Here is a 22,146-nt window from a genome sequence, read left to right on the forward strand (position 1 = left end):
CCGTGCGTTGGTAGGGGGTTGTCACAGCTGTGTTTCTGAGCATCACATCACTGTTGCGTATGTGTGTGTTGTCTCTACGTGTCACCTCCGTGCGTGACTCTGTATGCGTGTATCTGAGGTTGTTGTGTACCTGTGTGTTGTTGGGCCAGAGCTGTCCTGTTTCCCTGAAACAGAGCCCTGCCTCTGTGTGTGCATCTGTGTGGGTGCGCCTGAGGGCTGCTGTCCTCTCTCTAAATGTCACACCTCTGTGTGTGAATCTGGGTGGCGTGGGAGGGGTGTTGTGCACTGGTGTTTGTGTGTCTGAAGGTTACCGTCTCTGAGTGTGTGTCCGTGTGTTCACGTGTCTGAGGACTGGCCATCGGAGTTACTGACAGTCCCTGTCGGAGCCCCCGCCCTCCTCTGGGTCTGTGTACCTCGGGCGGTGGATCCGCCTCTACGCGGGCGGCGGAGGCGGCTCGGACTACAAGTCCCGGCAGCCCGCGCGCGGGGCGGACGTGGGGCCGCAGTGGGCCGGGCGGGGCTTGGCTGCGCGCACACCCCGACTGCGGCACCGTCCCAGCCGCGCCGGCAGCCGGCTCCCGTGCAGGTGCCTCGGACCACCTCGCGCCACCGGACTTCTGCCCCGCACCCCACCCCCCGCCGCCTCCCGCCTCCTGCCTCGCGCCCCCGCCGCGGGGCATCGCGACGCCCGGGCCCGGGCCACGGGCCGCAGCGCCGGGGCCGGCGATGAGCGCGAGGAGCCGGCATGAGCGCAGGTGAGTCCGCGGCTGGGGCCTCCCCGAACAGGGCGCGGTCCCCGGGCCTCCTGGGCCTCCTGTCGTCGCGCCTGCCGTGGCGCGACACCCCCACCGCAGGCTCGCAGGCCAGGGGAACGACCTCCGGAGGCATGCCCGCGCCCATCCCGGCCCCCTCCTGGGGGAGTCGGCGCGGGGACCCTTCCCAGAGAGGCCAGGAGCCCGGGGATGGCGCCGCGCGGAACCGTCGCCTCCCTGCTTTCCAGCAGCCCTGGGCGCTGTGCACGAGGGTGATTGGCGGCCCGCGGGGAAGGGGCGCGGGGAGATGCCCCACTCCCACTGGACTCCCTCCCGCAGTGACGGATGTCCAGGGCGGGGGAATAGGCCGCATGTATGGGAAAGATGCGTGGACGCCGCCGCATCCGGGGCCTCTGGGTGCTTACTCCTCTTGGATGAATGAAGAATGAATGAATGAGTGAATGGGGTTGGAGACGCCAGGCTCCCGAGTCCCTGGGTCAGAGTGCCCTGGACACAAAATGCCACTCCTGCCTCAGGCCTCCAGAGGAAGCCTGTCAACACCCCGGGTCCGAGGACCACACCCTGCCTGTTACCCTTCCCAGACCACGTGTCCCAAGCCCACCCTTTTCTGAGTATAAATTAAATCCCACCTTCTGAGAAGGGGCCGCTCTTCTCCGGGAGGGGGGAGGTCTCATCTCCATGTCAGTCACTCAGGCCTCAGCAGAGGGCCCACCAAAGGTCGAGCATCCTGTACAGCCGCAGAAGGCTCAGTTCTGGGCTCTCCCTCCCCACCTCCCACCTCTCTCCCCACCTCCCACCTCTCTCCCCACCTCCCACCTCTCTCCCCACCTCCCACCTCTCTCCCCACCTCCCACCTCTCTCCCCAACCACCGCTGCCACCCCACAGGAAGCTGGGAGTGCACCGGGGGTGAGGAAGGGGGAAAGCTGAGGAAAGATACCCCCCGAACACCAGACCCAAAGATCGGATTATTACTAGCAGGCTGTTCCTCTCCCCCCTAGCCTGGCAGAGGAGAGGAGCTTCTGGCCACGGGGGAAGCACAGTGCAGGAGGAGGCAGTGCTGCTGCCCTGGGCCACTGCCAGGTCACCAGCAGGAAGCTGGGGCTTCCGCAGGAAACGAGAGGTTCTCAGATGGCTTTGCAGCCCCTTCACTCTGGAGTGCTGGTGGCATTGCCCCAGGGCTGCAGAGTCAGGCTGGGTTCAAGTCTAGTCTTGACCACCCATATCTGTGTGACTGTGGACATATTAATCAACCTCTCTGTGCCTCATTTTAAATGGGATCCAAATCCATTGCTTTCACGGTGCGGCTGCGAGGATGAGCTAAGAGGAATGTGTTCCTGCAGACCCACTCATTTCCAGCTTCTGCCCTTTCGAGCTGTAGGTCTCTGGGCGAGGTATCTTGCAGCTTTGTTCCGCAGTTTTCCCTACTGTAAAATGAGATGATAATTGCCCCTCAGTCACTGTTATTCAGAAGAGCAACCGAATCATCCTGAAAAGTATTCTCATCCCGCACCGCACAGACCGCTCTGGGCCAGCCTGAGCTGGTGATACTGAAAGAGATCAGATACTGCCCTGATCCTCCTGTGCCATTCCTGGGGAGCTGAGATGTGACAGGAGATCAACAGGCACTTGCCAGTGTCTTGATAAGTGTCCTGCTGGAGGGAAAGAGTGCCCTAGGCTTGATCTTGCTGGAAGACCAGAGTTTTCTAGGCTAGACTTTTCCATAGATCTGACTTCCTCCTTCAAGCCCCTCTTTCTTTCCTTCCTTCCTCCCGAGGTTGACTGGGAGAGCATCCCGTCCTGAAAGGAGGGGTGTGTGATGGCACCAGGAAGAACTTCCCAGAGGGAACGGTGTTTGGGGCCTGGGGGAAGCGAGCAAACGAGGGTGCCACAGGGTGATCTCTGGCAGGGCCCTTCAAGACGAGGCCCGTACTTCTGCACCTGGCAGCTGACTGGCCCAGAGGCAGGGGCCGGTGCTGTCATGTCAGCGAGACGTGCAGGCGTGCCTCGGCCGTTCGTTCATTCAGTAAATGGTTCCAGAGTCCCAGCCTCGTGCCAGGCACTGGGAGCCGGAGGGGGATGCCCGTGCAGGCCTGATGCTGTGATGGCTGCCAGTGGGTGTGGCTGAGGCGGACAGAGAGGATGGGGGCGGGGGGGAGCGAGACAGATCCTTTCCAGCTGCGACAAGTCGGTGGGCAAACTGCCTCCCCAGGACTCAGCCTTCGCACCTGTTAAGTGGGGTAAATGGCAGGATGAAAGCAGATCAGGGAAGCGACCCGCTCTGGGTGGCCCGGCGTGCCACAGGCTTCTTCCCCATCCCCAGCCGAGCAGTTAGCCCGGAGAGGCTGTTGAGTGTGCACCGGGGAGCAGGGGACGCTGTGGGTTTCAGACGGGGTGATGAGGTTAAGGTACTTGCCTCACAAAACACAGCTTGCCTGTAAGGAAGCCAGGGGCTCGGACGAAGACAGCTGTGAGGACAGTAGGGCAGTGGTTAAGGGCGTGGACCCTAGGGGCGCCTGGGTGGCTCAGGCGGGTGAGCGTCCGACTCTTCGGTTTTGGCTCGGGTCACGATCAGTTCAAATGCATCGGTTCCATGCGTTTGAGCCCCGCATCGGGCTCTGTGGTGACAGTGCGGAGCCTGCTTGGGATTTTCTCCCTCTCTCTGCCCTTCCCCTACTCACACTGTCTCTGTCTCTCTCAAAATAAATGAATAAGCTTAAAAATTAAAAAAAAAAAAAAAAAGCACGGACCCCTGCGCAAGACCGCCTGGATCCGGATCCCGCCACTCACCGGCTCTGTGGCATCTGGGCAACTTACTTCACCCCTCCTGGCCTCAGTTTCCTAATCTGTAAAATAGGGATAAAAGGAGTCCCCTCTTCATAGAGTTGTGGTGAGGAATTGAGTGAGTTAATGTGTATAAAGCCCACGGAACGATGCCCGGCCTGTGTCAACCTCTTATCACTCCAAGATGCTCTCTGTTTCCCTTACACCTCGGACCAGCCGAGATCAACCTTAAAGGAGAAACTCCCCACCCTGCCCCACTGGGGAAGCAGTTGTCTGGCAGAAGAGATGGCTGGGGTTCTGGTAGCAACTGGGACTGTCCCCTTTTGAAGTGGGGCGAGAGAAGACTGTGGCTTTTTGGGTGGCCAAGGACCTGCGAACCCAGCTTGCCAGGCTGTGTCACTTGCCCCAAATGCCTGCTTCTCTGCCCCCCCCTCCTCCAGGCCCGGAACCCTAGTGATCACCACCCCCAGGCCACACCAGATAGCAGAGGGCCCTCTGCTGTGTGTCGTCTGCAGGCTGCTGTCGGGAAGGGAAGGAAGTGATGCTCTGCTAAGCCTCACTCACAAGCTGGACTGGGCTGGGACCAGAGAGTGAAAGGGACCATCTCAGGAGACCCGGTCTGGGACCTGTGTGAACCCCAGGGAAGAAGGCTGACCTGGCCTCCTGCCCTTCCGGCTTTGAGACTGTTGCCGGCCAGACACCCAGGCTGTGTGTGTGTGTTTGTGTGTGTGTGTGTGTGTGTGTGTGTGTGTGTGTGTGTCCCTGTCCCTGAGCTGACACTCCATTTGTGTTCTGAGTCAGCCAAGTGGACAGGGCAGGGGAGGGACTGGCTGGAGGTGGGGCTTGTGGGGCTTAATTGGTTGTTGACTCATCAGGTTCAGAGAGGCCTAGGGAGGTGCAGGCCATGAGCCCTGGTCTCTGAAAGTGCCCACATGGGCCCCAAAAACACAGGATCTGGCTCCAGCTTCCTGGCTCCATCATTTACCTGGGGCTCTCTGTCCCTCCGAGCCTCAGTTCCCTCATTTGTAAAATGAGAAAAACGAGTCGGCCTCCTCGCGTTGCTGGAGGGTAAAGGAGCTAATTCATAGGGATGCTCCCAGTGGGTCTTGTCTCCCAGGAAGTGCTTATTGACTGTTGGCTGCTTTTCATAGTCATTACCATAGTAATTATTATCCCCGTCGTTTCGTGGCGATATGGGGGCTGGGGTAGGAGATCTGCGTGGCCTGATGGGGACCCGTGGCCCCAATCCTCAGGGTGTCCTCCGGTGGTCCAGCAGAGGGAGAAAACCCTGGAGTCGGCCTGCCTGGACTTGCATCCCGACGCTACTGTGTACTTGCTGTGCGATTTGGCCAAGTGACTCAACCTCTCTGAGCCTCCTTTTCTTCTATAGAAAGGGGCTAATAATTGAGCTCCCATGGCAGGGTTATCGTGTCAACCGTGTAAAAAGGGCCAGGAGCAGAGGGTATGTGTGTACAATGGGCCTTCGGAAGCGTTGGCTGTTTGGAAAGCTTCAGAAGCCCAAGTGTTTGGGGAGAGAGCAGCTGAGGGGCTGGGGATGTTTATGACAGTGGCAGCGGCCTGGGACACTCTGGGCTCGTTGGTGGAAACTTCTAGGCCAGGGCTGTGCAGGGCTCTTCTGGGGAGGGGAAAGGACGGGAGCTTGGGAAACCTGCAGCCGGCCCCCACCTGCCCGGCCCTGCCATCCCTCTAAGCGAGCTTTTCCAGAGGCTCCTGCCATTGCTCCGGCAGGTCTGGGGAGGGGCCCAGGCACCTGCATGTCTGAACCCCACAAAGGCTGCCTGACAGCGGGAGCCGTGAGCCCACCCCGTCTGTAGCCCTGGAACATTCACTGCCTGCCCGCCCTGCCAGGACCACAGCTCTATAGCTGGGGATACAGAAGTAAACAGAATTTCTGCAATAGAGCCACATAGTGCTGTTCTCTGAGCCTCAGTTCTCCCATCTGTAAAATGGGGGTGATAGCCCTCCCTTTGCAGAGGTTAAGTAAGGAACCCTGGTAACTGCTCAGCTGGGACACAGCATCTTCTCTTTGCAGCTGAACCCTCCTCTCTGCCCACCCCACCCCCCCACTGGCTGGGCTCCTCCCTCCCCTCACCCCTCCCCAGTTCCCCTTTGCAGTGGAGGCCCCTTTCCTGGCTGCCATCAGAGGCGGGCCTGACATCTTGGCTTCTCAGCATCTCCTCGCTGCCAGGACTCTGCCGGGCACGGGAGTTGACCAAGGAGGAGCAGCCCTGATCCCTGCCCTCAGGGTGGGGACCAGACGGAAAACAGGGGCACATAGCTCCCAGGAAGCTACCAGCTAGATGTGTGAGGGCGGTGTGAGCTCAGGGTGCCTCCCCCCAGGGCCTGTCCCCCACCCCATTGTGAGCCGACACCCAGCCAGAGAGAGCCAGATGCACAAAGGAGCTCGACATGGTGAGTGAGAACCAGTAGAACAGCCAGATCACTGCTATTAGATCCGTCAGACCAGTTTATAAAACAGCGATGCTTTTTACTTCAGTCTTTTATTGGTCAGGCCGGGTGATTATGGGTTCACAGTTGGGAGAGAAACACTAGGGGAATGAGGGGAGCTTAATCACAGACACAGCTTTGTGAGCAGCAGACCTCACTTTATTATTTTTTTAATGTTTATTTTTGAGAGTAAGCGGGAGAGGGGCAGAGAGAGGGGGAGACACAGAACCGGAAGCAGGCTCCAGGCTCCGAGCTGTCAGCACCGAGCCCGACGCGGGGCTCGAACCCACGAACCGTGACGTCATAAGCTGAGCCGAAGTCGGAGGCTTAACCGACCGAGCCGCCCAGGCACCCCAGCAGACCTCACTCTGAACACAGCATCAGCAACAAGCTAGCGTCTTCAGAATCAGACGCTGCCAGGAAACCTGGGGGCAGCCAGGTCCTGAGGGGGTTGTGCTCCGTCGCGGTCCTGACCCCAGGATCCCCACTCACGGAAAGCGCCGCTTCACTCATGCCAGAACCTTCGTCTCGCACAGCTGTGACTACAGTTGTCTTGAATAAGCTTATGGCCCCCTTCTTGTGCTCCTCAGCATCAAGGTTTGACTGCCTTTGGTGCTGGTACTGACACCTTAAGCTTTTCAGGGCAAGGACCCAAAGCACCACACAGGTCTTTTCCAGTACGTGTCCAGCCCGCTCCCATCTGCCCCTCCGGACGGGTCCTTGGTCTCAGCAGGCGAGTTCTCGAGAGCCTCCTTCTGGTAACTATATGCGAGACCCCACCCATGGAACGTTTCTCCTGACCTCTGGAAACATGCCAGTTTTAGCAAAGGACTCTGTACCCAAGAGTTGGCAGGGACAGCGGGGACTGTCTTTTCCCAAAATGTTGCAGGTCAGTTACGGCCAACAGAACCGTGACCTTCAGGGAGAACAGCCACGCCGGCTCCTTTTTGACCACAGCGGCTGCATGGAAACAGCCACGGCTTCTGTAGGGGCCACAAAATGACAATGCTTGTTATGTTTAAAGAAACAGGAGCAGGAGGAGCCCCCCCCCCCCGCCCCGCCCCCCCGGCCATGACCTCTCTCCTTTGTGCCCACAGACAGCAGCCCTCTCGTGGGCAGCACGCCCGCCGGTTATGGGACCCTGACGATAGAGACATCTGTAGATCCCCTCAGCTCCTCAGTTTCATCCGTGGTACGTGGGCGGGTGTGGGCAGGTGGGCCCCCCAGACCCCCCGGCTCCTCCTCTAGCCCGCCCCGCCCCCACCTCGGCCTTCTCTGTCGGCGTCTCCACAGAGGCTCAGCGGTTACTGTGGCAGTCCATGGAGGGTCATAGGCTATCACATCGTGGTCTGGATGATGGCAGGGGTCCCTTTGCTGCTGTTCCGCTGGAAGCCGGTGTGGCGGGTGCGGCTGCGGCTCCGGCCCTGCAACCTGGCCCGCGCCGAAACACTCGTCATCGAAATAAGAGACAAAGAGGTGAGTCCCGGCCGGCAGGGGCAGAGGAGAGGGTGGGGTGGGTCTGGCGCTGGAGAGGGCCCGATGCAGGGGGAGGAAGGCGATGGATCCTGCTCGGGTTCTCAGCCCGATCCGGCCCCGGAATCTCTGTGGGACCTGACACAGGTTGTCCTTTCTGGACCTCAGCTTTCCCATCTGAGCAGTGGGTAGAAGGGACAGGTTAGGTGGCGCCTGAGAGGAGGATCATCTACGTCCTTGATCCCTGCCTTCTCCGGCAGGGGCCACAGGGTGGGCAGGGTGGGGCCTGGGAAGGGAGGAGTCTCCTCTGGGACCAAGTCCACGCCTCTGTGTTCCAGGATAATTCGTGGCAGCTGTATACTGTGCAGGTGCAGACTGAGGCCATCAGTGAGAGCAGGTGAGGCAGCCCATCGCCCTTCCCAGAAGCCCCTGCTCCCCACCGGCCTCCTCCCACAAAGGCTCTGACCCTGGTGCCGTGCACCCCAGGGAGGGACCATGGCTCCGTGGGGATGGGGTGGTGCTGGAACGTTCCAGAGTGCCGCAGTAACCCCCACACCCCTCCCAGCCTGGAGCTGCCTGCCCAGGTCCAGGCGGAGGACGGCCGGAGCCAGGCGGCTGTTGGGGCAGTACCAGAGGGTGCATGGAAGGACACCACCCAGTTCTGCAGGAACGAAGAGGCAGTGAGTGGACAGCTGGGTCCGCACAAGTCCTTACCCGTCCCTGGGCCTCACTTTCGCGCTCTATACAGCAGTGGATTGGACTCCACGCTCCCCAGGCACCTCTGGTTCCATTGTCCCAAATGTCCCGGATGCCGGCTGAGCACCTTAACACATCCAGGCCTCCCTCCCTCTTTCCTGTGACTCTGGCCTCTCTACCCCTGCCCTCCCCACCCCCCCAGCTCCTCTTGGGGCTGCTTTCCAGCCTCTTCTCTCTCCTATGCAGCAGCGGAAGCTGCGGTATTACCTCTTCCGGGGCCAGCGCTACGTCTGGATCGAGAGCCAACAGGCCTTCTGCCAAGTCAGGTAGGGGTCAGGGCCGGCACGCACACGCCGATGCTGGGCTGGGCGGGAGGGGTGGCATGAGGTGGCCCGGCGGGCTCCCCGCAGCTCTGTGCTTTGGTCCCCTGCGGCGTGAGCGAGCCCCTGAGCCTCTCCAGGCCTCGGAGTCCCTGTAACCGGGACATGAAGAGAATCCATGCCTCCTAGGGTTATCTTGAGGAGGAAATCTGTAAGCTTCGTGTAAAGTCTGGCTCAGCCTCGGGCCAAGGGGGTGACACCAAATCAGAGCTGAGGCTCTGGACTGGGACCCTCCATTTGGGGTCTCGTCCCTGCTCTGCCACCTACTTGAGAAATGGGAGCTCACAACACATCTTCAAGTGCAGGGAGCTTGTGTGGAAGGCGATCCCGGGGAACACCGGGGGGTGTGGGGGGAGCAGGAGGTATCATAAGGAGCTTGGTCCCCTTGGGGATCTTCTCGAGCCAGTGCGGAGCCCGGGGTGCCCTCACCCGAGGAGCGAGGAGGCTGGGGGTACTTCCCATCATCCCCCACCCCCGCCCCACCCGTGTTGGCGGCTGGCTCCTGGCCACGGACGTGAATTCCTTGGTGCTCCCCGGCTCGCGGTGGAGCACCCTCCTGCAGCCAGGAACAACCCGCCAGCGAAGACAGGTGTTTGCAGTGCCAGCACCCCGCGGACGGGGGGACGGGGCCAGCCCCTGCCACAGGAGGACAATAGCACAAATGGCTGACGTGTTCGTCACGACGTAGGTGCCAGGGACTAGCCACGCGCTTTGTGTGGCTTCTGTTTTATTCCACCTGTAGCCCTGTGAGGCGGGTGCTGTCACCGTCCCCATTCCGCAGGGGAGGAAACTGAGTCACAGAGAGGTTGAGTCGCTTGACGAAGGCGTCATCATTGTAAATGATACTCCTGTCACTAAATAAGAGTGGTTCTTGGTATTAAATATTATCAATCATCTCTCATTGTTCTTCCTCGGCGAGGTAGTTTGGGGCCAGTCAGAGGGATGGAAGGAGAAAGTTAAGCCCAGAGTTTGTGAGGAACCTGCCTCCTCCTAGGAGCTCAGTGGGCCCGAAGGGACCTGGAGCCCCAAGTCCCTGGCCTGCAGGGCGCCCGGGTCCCATCGCCCATCCGAGTCACACACACACACCCCAACACACCCCCCTCTCCCCCCCCCTCCCCCCCCCCCCCCCCCGCAGCCTGCTGGACCACGGCCGCACCTGTGACGACGTCCGCCGCTCCTGCTCCGGCCTCAGCCTCCAGGAGCAAGCCGTGAGGTGGGTGCTGCCCTGGACCAGAGGTTCCCTGCGCTCTGGGGACCCCTGTCTTGCTCCCCTGAGTGTGGCCTTGTCTGGGCCTCGGTTTCCCTGGCTGTGAGATGAGGACCTCTGTTGCCCTTGGAGGATCCGGCCGCCACTCCCCCCCTCCATCTTTTGGCCTCGTCACCTCTCTTGCAGGAAGACCATCTATGGCCCCAACGTGATCAGCGTGCCGGTCAAGTCCTATCCCCAGCTGCTGGTGGACGAGGTAGGGCTGTCCCTGGGCCTCGCCCCAGCTCTGGCCTGGATGGGCTATGTGACCCTGGCCGGGGGCTTGGCCTCTCTGGGCCACTTTCCAGTGGCAGACCAGAGCAGCCGTCCCCTTCTCCACAGGGGAGAGTCATCTCAGACCCAGCCCCATCAGCTCAGGGCCAGGACTTGGAGGCTCTGATCCAGGCTGAGGCTGGGAAGAGAGGCCCGGAGGCAAAGCCACAGGGGCTGGGCTTCTCCTGTGGGTGAGAGCCGTGACTCTCTGTGCTTAAGCCGCTTTAACCGTCTGGCAGCCGTGGAGTAGGGACACTCGGTTCATATGCAAAGAACCCAGGCTTCAGAGGGGTGACACGGCATAGGGGACAAAGGGATCCCTCCGAGGGATCTGAGCCCTCTGAGCCAGAGGCAGACGCCCCTGAAGGGGAACAGACTTCAGGAGTCTGGCCCGATGTAAACCCCAGGCAGCCACTCGGGAGCTGTGTGGTTTGGGGCAAGTGACTTGACCCTACTGTGCCTCAGTTTCCTTGTCTGCAAAATGGAGTGAGGGTAGCATCCACCCCGTGGAATTGTCATCACCATCGGATGGTACTCAGATGCGGCGCTTAGCGGGGGGCCTGGCATGGAAATGCCCGCGTCCTCCCTAGAGCAGAGAAGCCGGGGGCTCGAGAGCTGTCCGGATGGGGCTGAGCAGGGAAACGGCCCGGCCCGGGGCTGCGCTGGCCCGGGGTCACGGGCCCTGATGCTGCCCCCCCGCCCCTCCCCCAGGCACTGAACCCCTACTACGGGTTCCAGGCCTTCAGCATCGGGCTGTGGCTGGCGGACCGCTACTACTCATATGCCCTTTGCATACTGCTCATCTCCACCGCCTCCATTTGTCTGTCGCTCTACAAGACCAGGAAGGTGAGTGGTGTGAGGGGGCCGGGGCGGGGCAGGCGGGTCCCCAAGGGGGCCACCGCCCACCCACTCCCCGCGTGTCCCCCTGCCCGCAGCAAAGCCAGACTCTGAGGGACATGGTGCAGCTGTCCACACGGGTGTGCGTGTGCCGGCCCGGGGGAGGTGAGCGCTGGGGAAGGGAGGGGGCAGGGCGGGGGGGGGGGGGGCGCCCTGGGCCGTGCTGAGGCCCCCTCCGCTTGCCCGCAGAGGAGGAGTGGGTGGACTCCAGCGAGCTGGTGCCTGGAGACTGCCTGGTGCTGCCCCAGGAAGGCGGCCTGGTGCCCTGCGACGCTGCCCTGGTGGCTGGGGAGTGCATGGTCAACGAGAGCTCTCTGACAGGTCAGCCCTCCGGGTCTTCCTCCCCTGCCAGCAGGCCCCTCTGCTCGCATCGGGGACATTGAGGTTTTTCTTTTGTGCTCAAGTCACAACCCCGGGGTCGGGTCGGCATTTGCTAATCCTACATGCTCAGGCACTCAGTAAGAGATTGACCCTCGGGGCACGCCTGGGTGGCTCAGTCGGTTGAGCCTCCGACTTCAGCTCAGGTCATGATCTCACATGTCGGTGGGTTCGAGTCCCACGTGGGGCTCTGTGCTGCCGGCTCAGAGCCTGGAGCCTGCTTCGGATTCTGTCTCTCTCTCTCTCTCTCTCTCTCTCTCTCTGCCCTTCCCCTGCTTGCGCTGTCTCAAAAATAAATGAACATTGAAAAAAAAAAAAAAGATTACCACTCTGCCAGACAGCATGCTCAGGGCTTTGTAGAGGTTTAGTCCCCACGCCCCACCCTGTGGTTTATTGGCTTGAGTTATAAAAGGAGTACAGCTTGTTATAAAATAATTCCAACAGAATGAGAACATCCTCCCCACCCCCTGCCCCCCAACTATGTGGACACGAGTGCACACCCGCTTTCCCGTGTTCCCCGCGGGAGGGGTCCCGGTACCTGGCTGGCACACGGCCTTGCAGGGTTGCCTGACTGTGTCTTTTAGGTCTTTTGCCCTCTCTCAGCCTCAGTGTCCCTCTGTGTAAAATGGGGGCAGTGGTTTCTGCACACATGGTTCCCAGAGTTAAATGAGACCCAGGGCTTTAGGAAACAATTCTGTGCTTCACTCTGGTCGGTGGGAAGGAGTGGCATGGAACCGGCTTCGTACCGCGTCCCTTCCAGGGGAGAGCGTTCCAGTGCTGAAGACGGCCCTGCCGGAAGGACCGGTGCCCTACTGCCCCGAGACCCACCGGCGGCACACGCTCTTCTGTGGGACCCTCATCCTGCAGGCCCGGGCCTTTGTTGGACCCCACGTCCTGGCAGTGGTGACTCGAACAGGTGGGAGTCCGGGACGCAGGGAGGGATGCTGGGCTCGTGACACCGGGCAGGGCGGGGGCCATCTCTGCTGCTGTCCTACCATGGGACCTGAGACAAGTCCCACTGCCAAGTTGGGGTTGGCTGATGTGGGCAGGGATGTGGCCAGCAAGGAGGAGCCCACCCCTCCGGAAGGGAGCAGCCCCGTACGACGCCGGCAGGTTCTTGTCGTGTGGGAGTGGGACCCAGTGTCACCAGATCTGAGTGTTTCGGCACAAGCCACATATCTGAATTTTAAGTGAAACCACCCGCTTTATAGATCACTGTCCATTCATTCCGGTTTTACTGAGCCCTGTGGGCGCCGGGCCATCACGAGGAACCCCAAACTGGATGATTCCTAATCCTGGGAGCACCACGTCGCACAGCCCCCAGGCGCGGTGGTGGAGGGGAGGGGCCGAGAGGACCCGTCCTGACCCTCGGCCTCCCCGGCTCCCCCCAGGGTTCTGCACAGCCAAAGGGGGCCTGGTGAGCTCCATCCTGCATCCCCGGCCCATCAGCTTCAAGTTCTACAAGCACAGCATGAAGTTTGTGGCCGCCCTCTCTGTCCTGGGTGAGCGTCCCCCTGCATTCCCCTCTGCTGGTGGGACGTCCCAAATCCCGCCCCAAATCCCGCTGAGTCCCTTGCTGTCTCCCCAGCTCTCCTCGGCACTGTCTACAGCATCTTTGTCCTTCACCGCCACCGGGTGAGTCTCGGGGGGGCCAGGTGGGGCCCGGCAGCGGGGACCCGGGGCCGGCCTGGCCCTTGGCGTTCACGGTGCCTCCTGCCAGGTGCCTCTGAATGAGATCGTGATCCGCGCTCTGGACCTGGTGACGGTCGTGGTGCCCCCCGCCCTGCCAGCCGCCATGACCGTGTGCACGCTTTACGCCCAGAGCCGGCTCCGGAGTCAGGGTATCTTCTGTATCCACCCGCTGCGCATCAACCTGGGGGGCAAGCTCCAGCTGGTGTGTTTCGACAAGGTGGGGGCCGCAGGGCAGGGGGGGCCCGGGCGCCACGGCCAGGCCTCCGCACCCGTGTTTCATTCGGCAACGCTGACCAAGGGCCTGCTTGGTGCCAGATCCTGTCCTGGGGGGGAAACCCTTAGAGATACCACCCCCCACCCAGGTCCCAGCCGCGTCAAGCTCACGGCCTGGCGGATGAGCTGTCCGAGATCATTCCGGCTTTTCCCCCGTATTGCTCTCAGTGCTGAGACCCAGCAGAGACCCCACGGCGATGTCCCCCCACCAGAAAGCACAGAAAGCTGCACACGATGTGATGGGCTTGGGGAAGGAAGTGAACGGGGTACTTCAGGTCACTCCCTCGGGGAGATGGCAGTGAGGAAGTCTTCGCTGGGAGGCTGGGCCACTGGGGCAGGGCCGGAGAAGCTGAGCAGACCACGTGCCTGAGGCAAGAGGAGCAGGGGGGAAGGGGGCAGGGCGAGATGGGGGGGCGCCCTGGTCGTCAGAGGCTGGTGAGCCCCGTGGAGGAGTTTGGACATCAATTATTTTGAGGGCACCGGGGGCCACAGAGGTTTTAAGCTGATCGTGTTCACAGAGCTCCCCGGCTGTCCCTGGGCCGCGGGAACACAGCCTGGGGCGTGCAGGCTGGCGCCTGCCTCGCTCATCCATTCAGCAGGTACACCAAGCGCTGCGTGTGGCAGGGCCCCTTCCTGGCACCGCATCAGATGGGTGATAGGGCAGCAAAGGGGCCTCGGGTGGGGACCCGGCGGCAGTGGTGCCAGACAGAGGAAGTGGGGGCTGGGGAGGGCGACTCTGGGGCGTGGGCGCCCAGCGCAGCCGCACGCAGCTCAACCCGAGGACTCACCACTGGCCTGCCCCTTGCCCCCTGCAGACGGGCACCCTCACGGAGGACGGCTTGGATGTGATGGGTGTGGTGCCCCTAAAAGGGCAGGCGTTCCTGCCTCTGGTCCCGGAGCCCCGCCGCCTGCCCGTGGGGCCCCTGCTCCGAGCGCTGGCCACCTGCCACGCCCTCACCCGGCTCCAGGACACCCCGGTGGGCGACCCCATGGACCTCAAGATGGTGGAATCTACTGGCTGGGTGAGGAGCAGGGCAGCCCCTGCCTCTGGGCAGCTGGGCTCTAACGGACCCTGCCCGGTCTCCGTTCCAGGACGTCAGGTGGTGTCCGGTGTGCCGCCGTCATTAATAACAATGTGGCCAAGGCCACACACGAGCACCTACTATGTGCCAGCACTCCGCTGCACAGGCCTTGTCTCGTGCTCCTCCTGTAGCCCAGGAAGGAAGCTTCAAACCTGCCTCACAGGGAGGAAGGATCGGGCTGAGGGAGATTTGGAATAACTTGTCCCAGGTCACCCTGCAGCTTGTAAGTGGCAAAGCCAGAGTTTGCACTTGGGTCCATCCGACTCCAAAGCCCGCGTTCTTGACTTCCCGTTCCATCCAGTCTCCCATGGAGGAAGTCTTCCTCCAATCTGATCTGAATCCCGCGCCGCCTCCCTCCGTGGGCCAAGGATTGGCCGCCCCGGGGCCAAGCCGGTGCCCACCCCGTCAGATGCCAACCTTCTCTGCCCGCCTCGCAGGTCCTGGAGGAGGGGCCGGCCGCAGACTCGGCATTCGGGGCCCAGGTCCTGGCGGTGATGAAACCCCCGCTTCAGGAGCCCCAGCTGCAGGGCATGGTGAGTCTCGGGTGTGCCTGCGGGGCGCGGGGTGGCCGGGGTGGGCCCCACAGGCCGGCCCCTCAGCCGCCTCTCCGACTCTGCAGGAGGAGCCCCCGGCACCCGTCAGCGTCCTCAGCCGCTTCCCGTTCTCGTCAGCCCTGCAGCGCATGGACGTGGTGGTGGCGTGGCCGGGGGCCGCGCAGCCGGAGGCCTATGTCAAGGGCGCCCCTGAGCTGGTGGCAGGCCTCTGCGACCCCGAGACAGGTGCAGGGGGCGGGCCACTGACGGGAATGGGGTGGGCACCCGGCCTCTGCCCCTGGCCCCCCCCCCCCCGGCCCGGTGACACCTGCCTGTCCCTGGCAGTGCCCACGGACTTCGCCCAGATGCTGCAGAGCTACACGGCCGCTGGCTACCGCGTCGTGGCCCTCGCCAGCAAGCCGCTGCCCATCGCGCCCAGCCTGGAGGCCGCTCAGCGACTGACCAGGTGGACCGTCCCCTGTCCCGCCCCTTGGGGACTGCGCACCAGGCCCAGGCGTAGGCGGCGCCCTGGGAAGGTGTCCTTGCCCGGTGGCTGGCAGAGGGGCCTTGGCCACCGCCTGACCTCTGACCCAGCTCTGGCGCCCTCCAGGGACACCGTGGAGCAGGACCTGAGCCTCCTGGGGCTGCTCGTCATGAGGAACCTGCTGAAGCCGCAGACCACGCCGGTCATCCGGGCTCTGCGGAGGACCCGCATCCGCACCGTCATGGTGACAGGTACCCCGGGCAGCAGGGCCTGGGTCAGGAGGGCAGAATCTACCCCGTCACGGGCAGAGGGAAGGGCGCGCCACGTCCCTTCTTTTCGGACCCCCGCTTCAGGCTGGGGCTTTTTCAGACGTTTTGTGGATCTTCACAACGTCCCTCCCAGGGGGTAACTGTCCCTCCATTCGATGGATGAGGCAGGCGAAACTCGGGGGAGTAGAATGACCTCCAGAGAGTCCCGGGGTGGTGCTGATCAGCCTGGGTTCCAGCCCGGCTCCAAGTCCCGAGTTCCAGCTCCAGCTGTAGGAAATGGGGGAAGTTATGTCAGCCTCGAAAGTGGTGACGATTTCATGGAGCAAGGAAGGAAAGACTCTAGCCAGGGCAACACGGAGGAGCCCAACAGGTCTGCGTCCTCGTCCTGGTCCTCCCCACCCTCTCATGCACACACTCGCACGCACACCTGCCAGCGAGGTCCGGCACCACCAAGTAGTGTATGTGGAACTTGAAACCCGGGTGCCCAGTTTCCCCTAAGCCCTTCGATACCTGGTTTTCTAGAAGAGGAAAGTGGGGTTCAGAGACGTTGACGTACCTGCCCGAGCTCACCCAGCCAGCCGTGATAGACACACTGTGTCTGGCCTCAGTTTTCCCATCTGTAAGTGTCAGGGTGAGGACGGCCCCCCAGATAGCACCTGGGCCCTGACCTTGTCCCCACGCTCCTAGGGGACAACCTGCAGACGGCCGTCACCGTGGCCCAGGGTTGCGGCATGGTGGGCCCCCAGGAGCGTCTGGTCCTCATCCACGCCACCCCCCCCGAGCGAGGCCAGCCTGCCTCCCTTGAGCTCCTGCCACTAGAATCCTCCACGGCTATGAACGGGGCTAAGGTGAGGCTGAGCCGGGGTTCCAGCCGCATCCCCCACCGATGACCCCGCCCCTGCGTCACCTGACCCAGGCCCCAGCTCTCCGGGGTGGGCAGGGGAAGCTGAGCGGAGCTTCCTGGGCCCCCAGGATCTTGGCCAGGCCGCAAGCTGCACCATGGAGCCAGACCCCCGATCCAGCCACCTGGCCCTCAGCGGGTCCACCTTTGGTGTCCTTATGAAGCACTTCCCCAAGCTGCTGCCCAAGGTAGGGCTGCCCCCAAGCCTCACCCCTGGTCGCTCTACGCCACCCCATGTTCTCCTCCCTCCTCGTGGCTCTCCCGCCCCCACCCTACAGCTGCCCCAGCCTCCCCTGTCTCCCTGTGCTCTCAGGTCCTGGTCCAGGGCACTGTCTTTGCCCGCATGGCTCCTGAGCAGAAGACAGAGCTGGTTTGTGAGCTCCAGAAGCTTCAGTGAGTACATGTGAGACCTGCAGGGGGCAGCTGGTCCGTGGTGGTCGTGGTGGTGCATGAACACCTCAGGCATTAAGGATGATCCTCACCCTCTGGGAAAACCCAAGCAGGCTCTCCTGGGTCCATGATGCCGGAAGCAGTAACTGCCCCTGTTTGCTGAGCCCCTGCTGTGTGCCGGGTGCCATGCAGGCAGCAGGGACCCGGCCAACCCCACCTTCTGCCCGCAAGCCCATGGGAGGGGAGAGGGGTCACTTCAGAGACACGGAGGCTCCTCACCGGCTCCGGCCATTCCTGCACACCTCTCTGTGTCAGGTACTGCGTGGGCATGTGTGGGGACGGCGCCAATGACTGTGGGGCCCTGAAGGCGGCCGACGTGGGCATCTCACTCTCCCAGGCCGAGGCCTCTGTGGTCTCGCCCTTCACCTCGAGCATGGCCAGCATCGAGTGTGTGCCCATGGTCATCAGGTGAGGCGGGCAGGGGCCAGTGGGCCAGGGCTCATCAGGGCCCGTCGGCCCAGCCCGGGCCCCCTAATGCCCATACCCTGCTACCCAGGGAAGGCCGGTGTTCCCTCGACACGTCGTTCAGCGTCTTCAAGTACATGGCTCTGTACAGCCTGACCCAGTTCATCTCCGTCCTGATCCTCTACACGGTGAGTAGTGATCTTGCCGCCCAGAGCAGGCCCACGGCCAGGCGCTCGGCAGCGTGGCTGGGAGCCCAGCGGGGTCTGGAATGGACGGTGCCGTCTCCCATCCTGCCCTGCCGCGTTCTGGCTGTGTGGCTTGGACGACTCCTGAGCCCTGGGTCGCACAAGGCTGAGCTCAGCGCCCGGCACACAGTAGGTCCACAGAATGACTTGGCGTGCTGGCGTTTCGCGCCTGCCCTCCGGGAGATGCCATGCCCGAGGGAGACTGAGGCAGAGCCCAGGCAGGGACCGAGGCAGGTGTGGGACAGAGAGCCAGGGTCGCTGCGCCACAGATCCACCTGTTTCCCTGCTTGCCCTGGCCGAGACCTTGGCTGTACCCGTCACACCCTGCCCGGAGGGGTATCTCCCCGCTCTGCTCTGAGCACACGCAGCTCACCCCCATGGAAAGGAGGTGACCCCACCGGGCAATGCAGATCTCGTACGAGCCTCTGTCCCTGTGTCCACCAGGACCTGCGTCCTCTACGGGCAGAGCCGAAGCACCCCCTTCAGTCTGGGAGGGAGCTCCCTGTGGGTAGGAGGAACCTGCCCTCTCAGATTTAGTCCCCCCTGCCTTCTCCCTCAGACCGGGAGAGGGGCTCCCCGAAGGCGGTGCAGTGTCTTCTCCATCAGACTAGGCGCTTCCCGGAGGCAGGAAGGCGCTGCCTCCCCATCAGGTTTTGGGCGGAACGATTCCCTTCCCATCGGACTGGTTGGGCGCAGGTCTGGTGCCCCCACTGCTACCTGCCCCTCTGCCCTCCCTCCCCTGCTGGCAGATCAACACCAACCTGGGCGACCTGCAGTTCCTGGCCATCGACCTGGTCATCACCACCACGGTGGCAGTGCTCATGAGCCGCACGGGGCCGGCGCTGGCGCTGGGGCGGGCGCGGCCGCCGGGGGCCCTGCTCAGTGCGCCCGTGCTGAGCAGCCTCCTGCTGCAGGTGGCCCTGGTGGCCGGCGTGCAGCTGGGAGGCTACTTCCTGACCGTGGCCCAACCCTGGTGAGTAGCGAGCCCGCCCCCCAATCCCAGCCCAGCCCCCTCCTCCACGCTCGTTCCCTGACCCCGGGCTTCGCGCCCCCAGGTTCGTGCCCCTGAACAAGACCGTGCCCGCGCCAGACAACCTGCCCAACTACGAGAACACGGTGGTCTTCTCGCTGTCCAGCTTCCAGTACCTCATCCTGGCCGCCGCTGTGTCCAAGGGGGCGCCCTTCCGCCGGCCGCTCTACACCAACGGTGCGGCCGCGGGGCGGGGCGGGGCGGGGCTGGCGTGGGTGGAGTGGGGAGGGGCCCACCGGCCTGACGGACTCCCTCCCCCTCCAGTGCCCTTCCTGATGGCCCTGGCGCTCCTGGGCTCCGTCCTGGTGGGCCTCCTCCTGGTCCCTGGCCTCCTGCAAGGCCCGCTGGGGCTGAGGAACATCGCTGACACCTGCTTCAAGCTGCTGCTGCTGGGCCTGGTGGCCTGCAACTTCGTGGGGGCCTTCATGCTGGAGGTGGGGCGCACCCTCGGTTGGGGCTGGAGGGGGGGCTTTCAGGGTGGGCTCGGCCACAGCTGCCCCTCCCACCCTCTCCCTGTCCTCCGCAGAGCGTGCTGGACCAGTGCCTCCCGGCCTGCCTGCGGCGGCTCCGACCCAAAAAGGTCTCAAAGAAGCGTTTCAAGCAGCTGGAGCGGGAGCTGGCCGAGCAGCCTTGGCCACCGCCCGCCGAGCCCGCGAGGTAGCGCGGCCCCGTCCGCACACCGGACGCCGATCTCCCTGCCTCTGAGCCACCGACTGGGACCCGTCTCCGGAGACGCCACCGCCACCGCTCGTGCAGCCCGGAGGCTGGCAGATGTCCTGCTCCTGCCCCGGGTCTGCCCGGCCCAGCGTTCCCTGCCCCCGGCCGGGGAAATGCTGTCGTCCCCAACTTCAGACCTCCCGTGTACACATGACAGCTACCAATGCCCCCAGAGCCTCTGTCAGTGGAACAAATAAAGTCATGATATTTTCCTGGCACGGCCGTGGCTGTCTCCTACGTGGTACCGCTGACCGGGTCCCCGGCTGGGAGCCCCTGGCATGTGTCCGCTCTGAGCACCTCAGGTCACGTTGGACGACTCCCCTCTCCGGGCCTCCGTCTCCTCGTGGGACAGTAATGCTTTCAGGTTGAGCAGTGCCTGGTCCTCCGTTAAGCATCTGGGGTTTTGTTTTTCTCTCTTTTTTAAATTTATTTATTTATAATAACGAGTGGGGAAGGGGCAGAGACGGGGAGAGACAGAATCCCAAGCGGTCTCCGCACCATCAACGCGGAGCCCGATGCAGGAACTCAGGAACCGTGAGACTGTGACCTGAGCCGAGATCCAGAATCGGAAGCTCCGAGGCTTAACCGACTGTGCCACCCAGGCGCCCCTCCAACAAGCATTTTGTATGCATCGTCTTTTAATCCTTACGACTGCGCCATCTGATTCCCCTTTTGCAGATAAGGAGACTAAGGTTCAGAGGTCACACAAGTTGCCGGAGGTGGGGCCAGATCGCCTTGACTCCAGTACCCGCTTGCCACGCTCCTGTGCCAGCGCCGAGGAGGCATCTGACTGGGGCAGTTCCCTCCTCTCCGCCACCCACCCCCACCCAGCATCCTGGGCCGTGTTTGTGGTCCAGGCTCTGAGCCCATGTCTCCCAGCCCGAACCACGTGCACTGTCCCCCGGGGAAGGGTGGGTGCTTCTGACCTCATCCCATCAGTGGGACCCTGGCCAAGCCCCACTCTGGAGATGTAACTCGGTCATCCGAGTGCTGGGCAGAAGAGAGTGGGAAAGAAAGACTGCTTCCTGCCCTCCAGAAGCCCCCCGCCGACCTCATTCCTGGGAGTCCTGGGACCATCCCTGGCCTCCCCTTACAGGAACCGAGTAAATGTTGAATCAATCAAACTGAGCAGAAAGGATGTGGGGTGTGAAAAAGCAATTTTTTTTTGGAGTAGAAATTTTTTTTTTTTTTTAATCTTTATTTTTGAGACAGTGAGAGAGAGACAGAGTGAGAGCAGGGGGGGAACAGAGAGAGAGGGAGACACAGAATCCGAAGCAGGCTCCAGGCTCCCAGCTGTCAGCACAGAGCCCGACGCGGGGCTGGAACCCACAAACCGTGAGATCATGACCCGAGCTGAAGTCGGATGCTTAACCGACTGAGCCACCCAGGAGCCCCTATTTATTTTTTTTTAATTTACATCCGAGTTAGCATGAAAAAGCAATTTTTAAAAAAAAATTTTTTTTAACGTTTATTTATTTTTGAGACAGAGAGAGAGCATGAATGGGGGAGGGTCAGAGAGAGGGAGACACAGAATCTGAAACAGGCTCCAGGCTCTGAGCTGTCGGCACAGAGCCCGACACGGGGCTCGAACTCACGGACCGCGAGATCATGGCCTGAGCCGAAGTCGGCCGCTTAACCGACTGAGCCACCCAGGCACCCCGAAAAAGCAATTTCTAACATGAGGCACATCCACAGACCTCCTGTACCGGGCACGGAGTCGTCAACCAGCAACAGTTCGGGGTGGTGGAGGCTGGAGGACCCGGGGAGAGGCTGGGTTCGAATCCCTCAACCGATTGGTTCACGCATTTATTGGACAGTCCTGTGCCAGGCACAGGTGCTACCACAGTGTACAAAAGAACTTGGCCTAGGGGCGCCTGGGTGGCTGCGTCACTTAAGCGTCCGACTTCGGCTCAGGTCATGATCTCGCAGTTCGTGGGTTCGAGCCCCGCGTCGGGCTCTGTGCTGACAGCTCACAGCCTGGAGCCTGCTTTCGATTCTGTGTGTGTGTGTGTGTGTGTCTCTCTCTCTCTCTCTCTCTCTCTGCCCCTCCTGTGCTTTCTCTCTCTCTCTCTCTCTCTCTCTCTCAAAAAAAAAAAAAAAAAAATAATTAAAAAAAAAAAAAAGAACTTGGCCTCTGCACATGTACCTTGTAACCTGGTGTGAGAGGTGAACAGACAGAGCGAATCTCCAAGGTCATGAGAGAAGAGCACCCACACCCACTACCCGCTCCCCAAGCATCTGCCGCCTCTGCTTGGGTCCTTAGGGCCAGGGGAGTGGGTAGAAGCAGGCACAGAGAACCTGGGGGCCAGGACACGAGAGTGGCAAGCTCTGGGGCCTCTGTTTCCCCTTTTCGTCAAGTGTAGGGAACAGCATCTCTGCCAGGTGTTTCTGCCTCTCCTACCCTAGAGGGACTGTGCCTGGAGCAGGCAAGGGCTAAGGGAGGGCAGGGAGGGCTGTGCTGGCCCCCAGGGCCCCCAGGGCTCCAGGTAGCAGAAGCCCCTGCTATTCGGTGATAGACCGTGGAGAGGGGGTGGCAGGTATTCGTTCATTTGCCAAACCAGCACCGGGGAGCAAATGATACACGAGACATATCGAGGTCCTGCCTAATAGGATTCAGAGTCCAAGGGCTAGGCGGTTGTGGGGTGCCTGACTGGGGGCAAGGAGACCCCCACGTCCTCCCAGCCTGAGCCCCTGCCCC

At 62.1% G+C, this 22,146-nt stretch overlaps 1 protein-coding gene and 1 non-coding gene across 5 annotated transcripts; one reads left to right on the forward strand and one right to left on the reverse strand.

Annotated features, from left to right (window-relative positions):
* The first annotated feature begins 499 nt into the window (after positions 1-499).
* On the forward strand, positions 500-19,666 carry ATP13A2 (ATPase cation transporting 13A2). Of its 4 annotated transcripts, none has more exons than XM_058718929.1 (29): positions 500-755; positions 7,122-7,216; positions 7,318-7,500; positions 7,836-7,894; positions 8,063-8,177; positions 8,440-8,519; positions 9,709-9,786; positions 9,967-10,036; positions 10,804-10,938; positions 11,028-11,094; positions 11,179-11,310; positions 12,128-12,283; positions 12,759-12,869; positions 12,956-13,002; positions 13,088-13,276; positions 14,148-14,354; positions 14,852-14,947; positions 15,034-15,193; positions 15,293-15,413; positions 15,558-15,682; positions 16,388-16,548; positions 16,673-16,789; positions 16,915-16,994; positions 17,307-17,438; positions 17,548-17,644; positions 18,451-18,674; positions 18,757-18,908; positions 18,996-19,165; positions 19,258-19,666. In XM_058718929.1, exons 1-29 carry the CDS (start codon positions 746-748, stop codon positions 19,390-19,392), a joined length of 3,504 nt encoding a protein of 1,167 aa, XP_058574912.1. In that variant the 5' UTR covers positions 500-745; the 3' UTR covers positions 19,393-19,666. The 4 variants fall into 4 exon arrangements, with proteins under 4 accessions (XP_058574912.1, XP_058574913.1, XP_058574911.1 ...); XM_058718930.1 differs by having other exon boundaries at positions 501-755; positions 10,831-10,938; positions 17,307-17,459; XM_058718928.1 differs by having other exon boundaries at positions 502-755; positions 17,307-17,459.
* LOC131505886 (small nucleolar RNA SNORA16B/SNORA16A family) lies at positions 6,888-7,021 on the reverse strand. The gene has a single exon (XR_009258639.1). It is a non-coding gene; the product is annotated as a small nucleolar RNA SNORA16B/SNORA16A family (small nucleolar RNA).
* Positions 19,667-22,146: the final 2,480 nt, after the last annotated feature.

Source organism: Neofelis nebulosa, chromosome 2 (genome assembly GCF_028018385.1).
Source record: "Neofelis nebulosa isolate mNeoNeb1 chromosome 2, mNeoNeb1.pri, whole genome shotgun sequence".
NCBI classification, from domain to species: Eukaryota; Metazoa; Chordata; class Mammalia; order Carnivora; family Felidae; genus Neofelis; species Neofelis nebulosa.